This window comes from Oncorhynchus tshawytscha, linkage group LG02 (genome assembly GCF_018296145.1).
Source record: "Oncorhynchus tshawytscha isolate Ot180627B linkage group LG02, Otsh_v2.0, whole genome shotgun sequence".
Lineage (NCBI taxonomy): Eukaryota > Metazoa > Chordata > Actinopteri > Salmoniformes > Salmonidae > Oncorhynchus > Oncorhynchus tshawytscha.
The window spans coordinates 70333407-70345856 of NC_056430.1; the positions used below are offsets into that span (position 1 = coordinate 70333407).

Sequence of the window (12450 nt, forward strand, 5' to 3'; positions counted from 1 at the left end):
GATTCCAAATATGAGGAATGGTTTTTCAGTATAGCTAAGCGCCAAGCGCCGCCAGCTTTGAGGACTTGCAAACGAATGAACAACTGAAAGCTGTGATCAAAAAGGTTCAATAAATCTGACAGGATAAAAACTCTGAACTTGTTGTGTTATTATTGTTACTCCTATTGAGAAATTAATGGCTATCCTCATGGCTCAATTGCTACTAGGACACATTATGCACTTTAATTGAAGCATTATCCTGCTCTGCCAAATGGGAAAAGACAGCAGTGTACGCAAATCACCCAACACAAAGTCAAAGCAATCCAACAGCAACTCTTGATTTGAGAAATTAGTTGAGAATTGTTTTCTCAGATCTTATGCTTTGGTTGGATCTGGTTCCCAAATCCCATGACATATCTCCTCCCATTTAGGAAGTACACAAAGCACAATAGCAAGTGACCTGTGGTTTAGTCGCCGTGTTTAGCCCTTGTACTGCTCACTTGGTTAGGCACATAAAGTCCCAGAAATGCAAGGAATCACCACTAGGTTAGAGGAATCTATATTTAAATGGAATTGTTCCTTTTTTGCAGCATTGTTTCAATCAAACTTTGAATGTCAAACCTCAGTCATATTAGCTTAGTCAGATATAATGTCTTGTTACTCATCTCCCTAGAGTTTGATGGTCAAAGTTAGCAAGCATTCAGTCAGATAACGTTTCTCATTGTGGCTCACCGTGCTACTCGATTTACAAAAGAGCCTACAACCTTTTCCCACTTTGCGGTAATTCAGTACTACTGTCATGCAAGAACCTATATTTACAAAGAAGCACACGACTCGTTCACTTCCCAGTAATATAGTGCTTCTGTCATCCAAGCTCCATACCTATCCTTGGCTATCCCCAGTCTTGGGGTTTGCGAGAGGATTTGTTGGAGGACTCTGGGCCAGTAAAGTCACCCCCTGGAGGACTGGGCGAGGCTCAGGGGACCAGTAAGACCTGCTAGTACTGGCTAGCTCGGCCATAATGGCTTTCAGGGTGGCCTACTCTGGGCTGCACAATCATGAGCATAAGGGTATTCAGTTAACACAAATGGGACGTGCTTGTAAGGGCGACCCCATCGAGAAAAGTGTGTGTGTGTTTGTGTGTGTGGAAAGAATAGGGAAAAGGCATTGTGTGTTAAAGTGTTTTACAAGGGAAGGAGACCAAGAATTGTGGGAGGGGGATGAACTCTCTGCGTTTGGACTATTTTAACAACTAATAGTTTGCATAGTTAAGGGAAAAGAGAGATGTAGAGACAGTTGACAATGTTATGGAATTGTATTCATCTTCAAAGGACAACATCACGTATTAAACCCAATGATTGTTCGTATCTCGACAACAACAATTCAGAACTTTTTACAGAACAGCAGTGACATTTCTCAAATATTTTTTTGACAGAACAAGTTTGAACAAGTAACTATGTTTGTAATTCACTGTCTCAATTCCACATCCCCCCGCCTCGACGGCAATAAACACAATGGAAAGTATGGAGAAGGCACTGCGCAAAATTTTTCCAATAGTGGAATCCCATTGAGAACCAGAAATCAGAGTAGAAAACATACAGGATACTGCATCACCAGTGCAAATCAAAAACGACTTGTTTGAGTGACACCCCCTCAGATCCACATTGGCACTTCATTGAGTTTTGCAGTCGACGTCCTCTTCATTGGTTCCCTTCAGTTTCTTCACCTCCCGGAGTAGCTCGTGCTCAAGGGTTAATATCTCCTTGGGCTTCTTGTACTTGAAAGGAAAGACAGAATAGGTCATTACCTCGACTGAAACACCTTTCCCTTCCATGTACATCCTGTAGTGTAATGTTTGGCCTGAAGTGGGATAACACAGAGGCTCCTTATTCCCTATATAATGCACTACTTTCAACCAGAGTCGGGCTCATTAGTACGCTATATAGGGAATAGGGTGCCAATTTGAACAAACGCAAGGAATAAGAAATCGAAATCGAGCACAGAGAAACCGATTATGATAGGTATACACATAAAGTAACGGTCAATCTCTTCATCAGATACTTAGAACAAACGTTAGGATAGCCTACTAACTAATTCAATGATTCGATCATTTGAGTTCACAGGCATGTTCTGATACAAGTGAGACGAATACAAAAATATAGTTTCAATCTAGTCTCCAGTATCAACTTATAGTTTAGCTTCAAGTTTGCCCATCAGTCTCTGTATATTGGATATAAGACTTGCAGTGTAAAATCACCCAAGGTGGGATTTGAGAAGTACTGTAGTTTGTTTGTTAGTTGTTGTTGTTGTTGTTGTCAAGAGTACTTACACTGACGATTAACGTGTTATTGGCATGGGTGAAGTTGAGCGCGGAACTATCCATTGGCAGCTGGCTTCGGTCCAGATCAGGAACATTAAACTTCTTGTAGTACCTGCAAAGGATAACACACCGCAGTGAGAAAAGGGTTTCTTGAAGGCAAGAGATCGATATTTTTGTCAACAGTGCCACCTATAGGAGAGCCAGCCTCACTTACATATGAGGAACTGGAACTAACACCGACAAAGAAAATAAAGGAAAATATAGGAGGCCTTCTCCATTGTGAAGATGTTACAACTGTAGAAATTATATAGACTTTGAATGTGGTATCACTTTTCAGGCACCTGTAGTTAATGATATCTGAAGTGATATAGGCCTAGCAGTTTATCAGTAGATTTCTAAGGAGGGGAAACATATCAACTGTATGCAAAACTATTACAGCATTTGGGCATGAGAGTGGAATAGAGGCTATTTGGATGTTACTTTTTGTTATTTGTTCGTATGATGCAGCATCGTTGATCAGGCTCCACTGAAATATTGTAGACCTCTTTGGGGTACGGAAGGTTCCGGACTCTCCACAGGAAACTGGTCTTTGTGTCTTTGCGCATAAATACAGGCTGAGGAAATACAACAAAGCATTGTACTGTTAAATGCATACTGTTTATTTATGATTAGTTGAATAGTGAAATGATGAAAATGAAATGAATTCCACGATCGTAAAAGTATTAGTTGACACATTTGGATGAGTGCTGTTGGTGATATTGAACTAGAATCAATTATCAATTTAGATCATGGCCTGAAACATAACAGATGTAAATATTGTATAATACAACCCACGTTTGAACAGTTTTCTTTGATAACATCTGATTCCAAACAGCCTACAGTAGATGGGACTGGCTCTCCAACTTCTATCTCCCATGGTCCCTGTCCCTTCAAGGTGCTTTTCGAACGCCACTTTCGTACTGTAAAGTAAGAATACATCAGCTGAGAGTGGAAATAATATAATGCACCGGAAGCAATGTAGCTAATGCAGGATACTTTTTAGAAGATGTCTAATCTGAAACAAGCTTACCAATGAGCTCATCTGTTGTCAAGTCATATTCTTCTGCCATTTCTTTCCCATCTGTAAAGAGATAGTGTATCTTCCTTTTCCCTGGAAAGAGTTTTGCAAAGCACCAATAGAAATTCACTTAAATGTGAACTAGCTAGCTTTCATCTTTGCTAAACAGATTTGCTAGGCAAAGTGAACGTTAGTGTTAGTTAGCAGATAATGCTAGCGAGCTTATAATTGACACTGAAGTCTTACTAGATGAATGCAAGGGTAAATATTGTGATACAAAACACAATAATGATGATAACTTGTCTATATCTCTCTGTTTCACTCACCATCGTGTATTAAAGCGGTTTTCGTGGATGCTTTTAGGAGATCTGACCAGCTCTGCACAGCCATATTGCAAAAAACGGACACTTCCTGAAACATCACGTGTAGCCACGGCAACGGGGGTCATCGTGAAACGTATAATGAAGTTTTCATATTTTTTAAACTCCATAATATGTCAAAAACATGTTTACATTTACTCAATAAATAATACATACTTTTTTTACAATATTTTCTCGAAAAATATTTAACTTTGTCGTGCAAGAACTAAAAATAGGTCTATGACGAACCGGAAGTTAAATTGTTTTTAAACCATCTGCATTGTAACATTGGTTTGTGTTTTGGTCGTCCAAAGGGGTAAAACATATGTATTTTCAAGAGTTTGTCGACCAATGATAGAAATTAGTGTAATAAATATATAACATAACATATTTCAGTGGAGTGAGTGAATCCCAGCTGTTCAAAACAGTTAAATGCCGTTGTTGTTGTCCGCTTGCTAGCTAATTTAGCTAGTCAGCTAAAGTTAGCTAGCTAGCTAGCCGGTGTCAGTTGTCACATTCTGTTCTATATTTTCCAGGGCTTCCCTTTCCCTGGGAAATGTCTGCCTACGGAATTATGAAAGCTTTCCCCAAAGTGAAGAGAGCAGGGGCACGTGAAGGAAAGGATGTCCCCCCACCAAAGAGGAAGACTGATGAAACTGTACCTGTTACAGGTGTGGACCGTGTTTGAGAGCATCACATTCGTAATGCATTTTGGACACATTGTGACTGATAAACAGATCTACAAATAATAATGATTTTATGACGCTAGATTTGTAGATCAGTCAGCAGTCGATGTTGAACAAGCCCTGTGTGTGTAAAACTACTTTTTCACAATCTCATTTCAGGGAATGCTTTCCAGGGCGTCACCGTACACATATTACCAGCCGGCATCGGGAATGCCAGATGTCAGATCTTTCAGAAACAGATTGTCCAGAATGGAGGCCAAACTGAGAGTTCCCTCTGTCCCACAGTCACCCATGTAGTAGTGGATGACAGTATGGACTATGACAGGGCTCTCAGGCTGCTCAAAGTGGACAGGCTGCCCTCTGGAGTTTATCTGTTGAAGTGCACCTGGCTCAGCACCTGCATCAGTGAGCAGAGACTGCTGGATACAGCAGACTACAGCCTACTCAACCCAGACAAAGACATGGAAACTACAAAGGACGGTGTCAAAGAAGACGTGCGCAACAGTATCCCACTTCCAGCCACACAGGACATGAAGCAGCCAATCTCTGATGAAATAAAACCAAATGAGTCAACAGAGACTGTAGGTTGGCGACCACATAACCATTAACCATAACCCTGTCATTGCATGATAGCTTCTTCTGGCCCTAATCATACACTTCATTACTTCATGTATCCATAGGTCCAAGACACTAAAGACGAATATGGCGTCTCCCAGAGTGATCTGGAGGCTCTGATCAGTGGCCTGCACCCCAAGGATGAGACCCCCAGTACCGCCACTGCCCCCTCAGACCCCCAACAGAAGCCTCTCTCAGGGAAGTGGGTGTGTGCCCAGTCCTCCCAGTCCAAGGTTGACAACCACAACAAGCACATCACAGATAAACTGGAGGTGCTGGCCAAGGCCTACACGCACCAGGGGGACAGATGGAGAGCGCTGGGCTACTCCAAAGCCGTCAGCGCCCTCAAGAGCTACCACAAGCCTATCACGTCCTATGAGGTATGTTATTTAGTCCCATATCTGCATAGTTCGTGATTATGGTCGGCCATTTTGTATTTGTGTCATCATAATTCATTCCTGTCTCTATTCACACTATTGCAAACATTGTGAAATGTGTTTGGTTGGTTTACGCAACTGCATCCCAAGGTGGGTGCATAAATCGTGTATTGATGGATGCATAAATTGACTGCTGCTGGTTCAATTTCAGGTGGCCTGAAAAGGCCCAGTGCATAAAAAAGTCTGTTTTTACTGTGTTTTGTAACATATTGTATAACAGCTAATGAAGCCATTGAGGAAATGCTTCCTTTTTAAGTCAATGAAAGCTGCGTGTTGCGTCAAGTTCAAGAATCATGTTCATTCTATCTTGTGAATTTAAATAATGAGAAATAGTTGATTATTGTTGCATATTGCCTCAGCTATACACCAATGGTTATTTTACATAGATTTCTGAAGTCACGAAGCTGCTACTACTAGCTAGCTACATTGACTATGTAGCAACTTGTAAAATTAGAGCATCATTAGAGGATCATTTAGTTCAACCACTAGTGCCTGCGAAAAACTGGGCCAAAGCTATTGTACTTATGCATTATCAATTAATATGTATAGTACAGTAGAAAAAATAGAATACATACACTCCCCCTCTGCTCCTCTCCTCTCTCAAAACAACGTGCTCTGTGTAGCAAGTAAAACGTCACATTGATGAGATGCTGATGGAAAAGCAACTTGACGTGTATAGTGGAGTTAAAGTGTGACAATGTTATTTCCTGATAGTTGCTTCATTTGTTGAAAACACAAACTACACAGGACCTTCTAATCTGCATGGTTTGACAAGGTTTTTTAAAAACGTTGTGCTGCTGAGTAGGCCTGAGTAGGCCTGGAGGAAGGGTAGTGCCCCCCGTTTCTAACTTAGAGATTTTTGCGTTTTTTAACACCTATAACTGCCATTTCTTGCAATATAAATACAAAAATGATAGCAATTAATGTAACACAAATAAAATATGCTGGCACAGCTCCTCTCTTCACCCAGGTTTTTCCCCAAAGAATGGGAGTTTCAGCTTGGTAAATTAGCTAGTAGACCAGTAACAGAGTTCCAAACCTCTCTGCCAATAACAGTTGGTTTTCTGTTTTTCCCTCACCACCGTGACAGTCCTTGATAAAATTGCTTAAAAGCTATTTTTGTTTATTTTTGACCAATGGAAAACTATTACAGTAAGGTACATCATTTTTATCCAGAAAGATTTGATATTAGTATAAAAATGGCTGCAGTGGGCCTTTTAACTCCTTGTAATTGACTAAACCATGCCTCAAATTTCAGGAGGCCTGTAAGATCCAGGGCATTGGCAAGAAGATGGCTGACAAGGTCATGGAGATCATGGAGAGTGGGCACCTCCGTAAGATAGATCACTTGGGAGAGGCAGTGCCAGTACTGGAGATGTTCACCAATATCTGGGGGGCAGGGGCCAAGACTGCCCAGCTTTGGTACACACAGGTTAGATGGATTGATCTTGGTTGTCACACAGTCAGTCTCTCTTGTCTGTGTGTGTCTCTCTTTCTCGCTCTCTGATTTTGCATGCAACACATGACTGTGTAAGATTTGTTATTTTTGTATTATGGAGTGTGCAGTTAATTTTAGTGTTTGATAGTGTGATACAAATTGATTTGACATGAGATGAAAAAATATATATTATACCATCTTAGGGGTTCCGCACTTTGGAGGACATCCGCACCAAGGCCAATCTGAACCACAACCAAATAATTGGACTCAAACACTACGACGACTTTCTGGACCGGATGCCCAGAGAAGAGGCAGCCGCCATTGAAAAAACGGTAATACATCTCCCTCTTATTGTCTCAAGCACCCACATTAAAGGTCAATCAATGTTAAAATGTAACATTCTAACATTATATTAGTTATAGACTAAACAGGCCTCTTCTTCCCACTTCATCTAGTGGGGTTAAGAGAGTTTCTTTAGAAAAGTGTCTCCAGTCCAGTACTCTAAACCCCTTGCGAACAAGAGATCTTGTAAAGTGAAATGCTACGGGACCTCAAAGCCAAGTTCAGATGTTTTAAGTTTGCCAAGGCCCCTAAGCAGACTGTCAGTCCAGTTCTCCTAGCCTGGTCTGTGTGTGATGGAGAAAGCAGACATCCCACTCTCTGTCAGAGTCCTGCCGGTCGCATCCCAAAGGGGGGGAACTCACTCTTAGAAACTTGGCGCATCATATGTCAGCAGATACCAGGGCTGTGTTTCATTCCAGAAAGGTGTTTCCTCTCCCTGCCTCCGTTCTCTCCCTTTGATGGATCTGAGACAACGGGGTGGCTGTAAAGCAAGAACTCATCTACTGTAGATTCCGCCCATACAGATAGAGGACTCATCGTGGATATAACCCATTTTAGCATGGACATTGCCATTGAGGGCTTTCACCGCTTTAAAGTAGTCAACTGCGTGGGGAGTCCTATGAGTTGGGCGCAATCAGCCAATTAAGAAGAAGAAAATGGACTACTTTAAAATGGGGATTGTTGCATGTATAATGGCACAGATACAAAGATGAGTCCTCTATCTAGCTCTGTGATTTCGCCTTATTGCTTTCACCTGTCCAGGCCTATCAGATCTGTGAAGGGGAGGGAACGTAATCGTGGAATGAAACGCGGCCCTGGTCACTGGGAGCACCGGGTACAAAGCCAGTTGTTTTCATATAGTATTACTTGGATTTCCCTGTTGCTTTTGTGGCTGCCAGATACAAAGTCCAGATTAGAAAGATGACTATAGCATGTGTCCTTTTGACTTGTGGCTTGTCAAAATAATAGGTAGTGTCGTCAAAATGTATCTGGCCTGCTTGAATACGGTTAATGCTTACCTGTTGACCGGCAAGGCTTTATGAAAATACACCATTTTCTTTTCTAATTTCAAGTAGGTAATATAAATACAACTTGAGGACTTGTCTTGAAGATTCAACACGTCTACAGCATGTTATTTTGAGTCCAAATATGAACGAGAAACAAACCAAATGTTCTGTAATATGTTATAATGAAGGCCCCTGAGAGAACATTACTGGGGAAAACTTTGAAACATGATCTAGAACCCATAACCATTCATGATAAATACATTGTATGCAAAGTGGTCCTCCCCACCACTGGTCTGGGATCCAAGCTGAATTGCTCTTTTTCATAGTTGTTTTTTAACTGAGACAATAGTGAAACACAATAGTGTATCAGAAAAACAATAGTGAAACAACGATTCAATTTGGATTCCCAGGCTACCCCCCACCGCAGATTTGACTGTATTTCAAACAAACAAAATGTCCCTGTCCTGTTCGATAGGTGAGAGAGCCCCCACCATGTATTGTATCTCAAACGGTAACATGTTTCACTGTATGTGAAACAAGCTAATTCAGTGTGGTCTAGAGTTGGGCGATTTTATATGATTAAATTGAATATTGTGATATTTGACATTGATGATATATCATGATGTGCAAGACTATACTCTAATTGAGCTTTACGAATCAAAACTGTGCCGTTTTATCAGTTAGGTTGTATCAACATGTTGAAAATGTAGTCTAAATGAACTAATTAAGCCTTATTTTTATTTTTTTTCCATACAATTAATATTTAAAGAGAATACGACTACAATATCGTAAATAAGCACAAAAACGGCCCAGTCTGGAATAATTCAGTCATTAACCCTTTACACTTGTGGGAATTGGCCTATATGGATAGGGCTAAATTGAAATGCTTCTTACAGAAGAAATATGAAAAGCATATGCATAACCATGGTAGCAATTGAAAGGGAACAGTTTGGAGATCATGGGGAAATTATTAGACCAAAGGTGAGCACACAACAGTTCACCTGACACAAGACTGAATCCAAACATTACACTGTTGATTTTATGTGCATTTTACATTTACTGTACTTTTCATTTGTTGATAACGAAATCTGAAAATACTCTGGATACATTCTGTAACATGACACTATTCCTGGAAAACGTGGGGTAGGTGCAACGTAAGACAAAAAAAAAATTGAGTAACATTGAGAAACTAGAGCAAGCAAACTTGTAGTTGTTTAGTTTAAAACGCAACCTTGCATTCCCGCCATCACACAATTACTGTTGCTGTTTACACAATCCCAAAAGTCTTATAAATCACTGGGTGTAGGTGGGCCTGATTTGAAAGCTTGTTCTATTGCCAACATGACTAGCTAAGTTAATATATACGATCTTACAGTGTTAGGCTTTCACCAGCTCATTCAGAGAAACGGATTGTCATTTTGGTGCGCATAGAAAGGAGTCATGAGTGCATTCAGGTGGCAAATTATCTTCAGAATAAACAAGCATAGGCTCATTCTGTTCAGAACAACTCAGGGTATGACGCCATGTCATCTAGTGATCATAAACGCTGACACTGAATATGCCATGAGTTTTATGATATGGGGATGTGAAGTGCACATTTGGACTCACAGGTGTTTGGCTTGCTTGTGTGACATCAAAGTGGTATTTATAATAATCTTCAACGTCTCATCTTTCATAGTACATAGAGTCCTCTTAACTTAAAGTATTTCCCTCACTAAGAGAACAAAAAAACATGTACAAATGTTGCGCAAGTACTGGGAGAGATGGGGGGGGGCAACTTCTTAACCAGCGCGTGCTCAAGTTCAGAACGGCTGACAGTCCAAACTCATACAGCGCTGTGAAGCGCAGAGCCTGAGCTCTGACGTCATGTATAGTTACTGCACAGCTACTACATCCCAATTAAGCCGCTTATTAGTGCCCAAATCTGCCATTTCTAACACGTATATGGGTAACAGGTACGAGTGTAAAGGGCTACTAAATCAAAACAATTATTGGATATCGCAAACTGTTACTTTGTTCCTCTCCTGTTGTACATGTACAGTATCTATATGTGAAGGAGGCAGCCCTGTTATTCCATGACAAACTGTAACATATCCCTGTCCTTTTCTACTGTATAGGTGAAGGAGGCAGCTCAGTTTCTGGACCCTGGCCTGTTGGCCATGGCCTGTGGTTCGTACCGCCGGGGGAAGGACACATGTGGAGATGTTGACGTCCTCATCTCTCACCCAGACGGGAAGTCCCACCGGGGAGTCTTTAGCAAAGTGTTACAGAGCCTCCACCAGAGCGGTAGGAGGACACGTCCAAATACAGGGCATTTGATTTATTAACTGTCGGTGAATTCCCAACCAATTATAGCTACATTTAATAGTTTCTCTCTTGTATTGACAATTCATCTTCTTTCAACATGATATTATTAATCGTTTATTTTTTCATTTAAAGTAGTGGGATAAGCTGAGAGATGGATCATAATTCACTAGGCATGATCGTTTGTGTTTTCTGTTTCAAAACATTTTGCTATGGTGTGCCCTAATGAATGCGACCCGGTTCTTGTTCTTTTAAAAAAAATTTTTTACTCAGGCTTCCTGACGGACGACCTAGTCAGCCATGAGGAGAGTGGCGAGCAGAAGAAGTACATGGGTGTGTGTCGTCTGCCAGGACCTGGCCGGCTCCACCGCCGCCTCGACGTCATCGTGGTGCCCTACGGCGAGTTCGCCTGCTCCCTCATGTACTTCACCGGCTCGGCACATTTTAACCGCTCTATGAGGGCATTGGCCAAGACAAAACGCATGAGCCTATCAGAGCACTCATTGAACAGCGACGTGTTGAGACAAGGAAGTTTGAAGGTGTATGGGGGGACACCACTACCCACGCTCACTGAGAAGGATGTCTTCACCCATCTGGGAATACCTTTCAGGGAACCTCAGGAAAGAGACTGGTGATGTTTTTAATACTGTTGGTATGATGCGATGCATAAGTTATATATTTTTACAGAAATTATGATGGTGATAGTGGTGAGGTGAAGATCATGCTTATGTATGCAGATTTCAGACGGTGTCATATCAACATGTCAACTGTGATTTTAGACTTGAATTGTATGATAATCTCATTTTACAGAAGGAAAATCACTTAAGATGCATGGTGACTGCTTGGTATGTTTTTATGAAGATAATGGTGATTACAGAAATATTAAACACTGCCTTTAACAATCACTTAGGTAATCCTTGTTTTTACTACTTTGTTGTGTTTATTACTATAAAGAATTGAATATTAAACCTCTTTTATTTTTCATTAATGCCTGTCCTCGCTGTTAAATATTATTGGCTGAGGTAAGCCATAGGTCAGCCTGCAAAGTGAGTGGTGGTGATCAACGCAACCCAACACCCATCACGTTGCGCACATGGAACAAAAGATGTGACCGAGCACGCCACACCCAGCCCGAGCCAGAGTCCCCATTTCGAAGGAACCAATGAGCGGATTTGATGATGCTGGGCTGCGGGGCACTGGTTTATGGCCATTGACATTAACGGGCAAAAGTGGTGAGGGAGGAGCACCCTTCACAAATCCAACAGTAATCTGTGCTGCTCTATCATGTAGTCGACAAGGCAGCATGGTCCAGAAACATACATATCTTTTCCATAAAATACTCTGTTTGAATTTTTCAAACTAGTTTTCATTGGAAAGGCAGATAAAGTGTTTTTAGCAAAAAGCAATCACTTTTGCATGTGAAACCACAGAATCCTACCCATTGCTCCACGTGCTTAATTACATCACTTTTGTTCTGAGCTGACTTTGCCATGGGCTTTGAACGGGGCACCTGGCTGACGCCCGGGAGACAGCCCAGTTTCAAAACAAATGCAATCAACTTTTACTGTTCATTTGAGAAGACTGCTGCTCCCTCCCGCTTTTGCCTCAAATATATGTATAAAGACCATAAATGTCTGGTTTTGTTTTCTTGGAAAGCTGTGAGTGCTATTATATGATGCAATATTAGTCATTGTTGCATTTACAATTGATCTAAGTCCTATCAACAGATTTGAGCCAGAGTATGGCTGTGGATTGACTGCATTATTTAAATGGAATGTTGGTATATTGGCAGTTAATTAGCTACATTTATGGAATCATTCCTCTAAAACTAACACACATACAGTGCAGATAAATTCTTCACATTCATTGTTTTACAGTCTTTTTTTCCCCCGTTATTTTTACCAGG

At 41.1% G+C, this 12450-nt stretch overlaps 2 protein-coding genes across 2 annotated transcripts; one reads left to right on the forward strand and one right to left on the reverse strand.

The window, feature by feature from the left end:
* Positions 1-1275: 1275 nt before the first annotated feature.
* Positions 1276-3779, reverse strand: LOC112263562 (protein DPCD). The gene is made up of 6 exons (XM_024439976.1): positions 3683-3779; positions 3369-3449; positions 3134-3258; positions 2780-2913; positions 2309-2411; positions 1276-1756 (listed from the first exon to the last, which is right to left on the reverse strand). Exons 1-6 carry the CDS (start codon positions 3774-3776, stop codon positions 1652-1654), a joined length of 642 nt encoding a protein of 213 aa, XP_024295744.1. The 5' UTR covers positions 3777-3779; the 3' UTR covers positions 1276-1651.
* A 179-nt stretch (positions 3780-3958) lies between these two features.
* On the forward strand, positions 3959-11449 carry LOC112263571 (polymerase (DNA directed), lambda). Its single transcript, XM_024439988.1, has 8 exons — positions 3959-4031; positions 4252-4386; positions 4561-4982; positions 5082-5396; positions 6712-6885; positions 7095-7223; positions 10358-10526; positions 10818-11449. Exons 2-8 carry the CDS (start codon positions 4272-4274, stop codon positions 11177-11179), a joined length of 1686 nt encoding a protein of 561 aa, XP_024295756.1. The 5' UTR covers positions 3959-4031; positions 4252-4271; the 3' UTR covers positions 11180-11449.
* The last annotated feature ends 1001 nt before the right edge of the window (positions 11450-12450 follow it).

Excerpts from the sequence above, each read along its gene's own strand:
- LOC112263571 (XM_024439988.1), top strand. The coding sequence starts at position 4,272 with ATGTCTGCCTACGGAATTATGAAAGCTTTCCCCAAAGTGAAGAGAGCA. Across the intron at positions 6,886-7,094 it reads CCCAGCTTTGGTACACACAG|GGGTTCCGCACTTTGGAGGA; the intron begins GTTAGATGGATT and ends ATACCATCTTAG. Across the intron at positions 10,527-10,817 it reads ACAGAGCCTCCACCAGAGCG|GCTTCCTGACGGACGACCTA; the intron begins GTAGGAGGACAC and ends TTTTTTACTCAG.
- LOC112263562 (XM_024439976.1), bottom strand. The coding sequence starts at position 3,776 with ATGTTTCAGGAAGTGTCCGTTTTTTGCAATATGGCTGTGCAGAGCTGG. Across the intron at positions 3,450-3,682 it reads AACCGCTTTAATACACGATG|GGAAAAGGAAGATACACTAT; the intron begins GTGAGTGAAACA and ends AACTCTTTCCAG. Across the intron at positions 2,914-3,133 it reads TCAAAGAAAACTGTTCAAAC|CCTGTATTTATGCGCAAAGA; the intron begins GTGGGTTGTATT and ends GTATTTCCTCAG.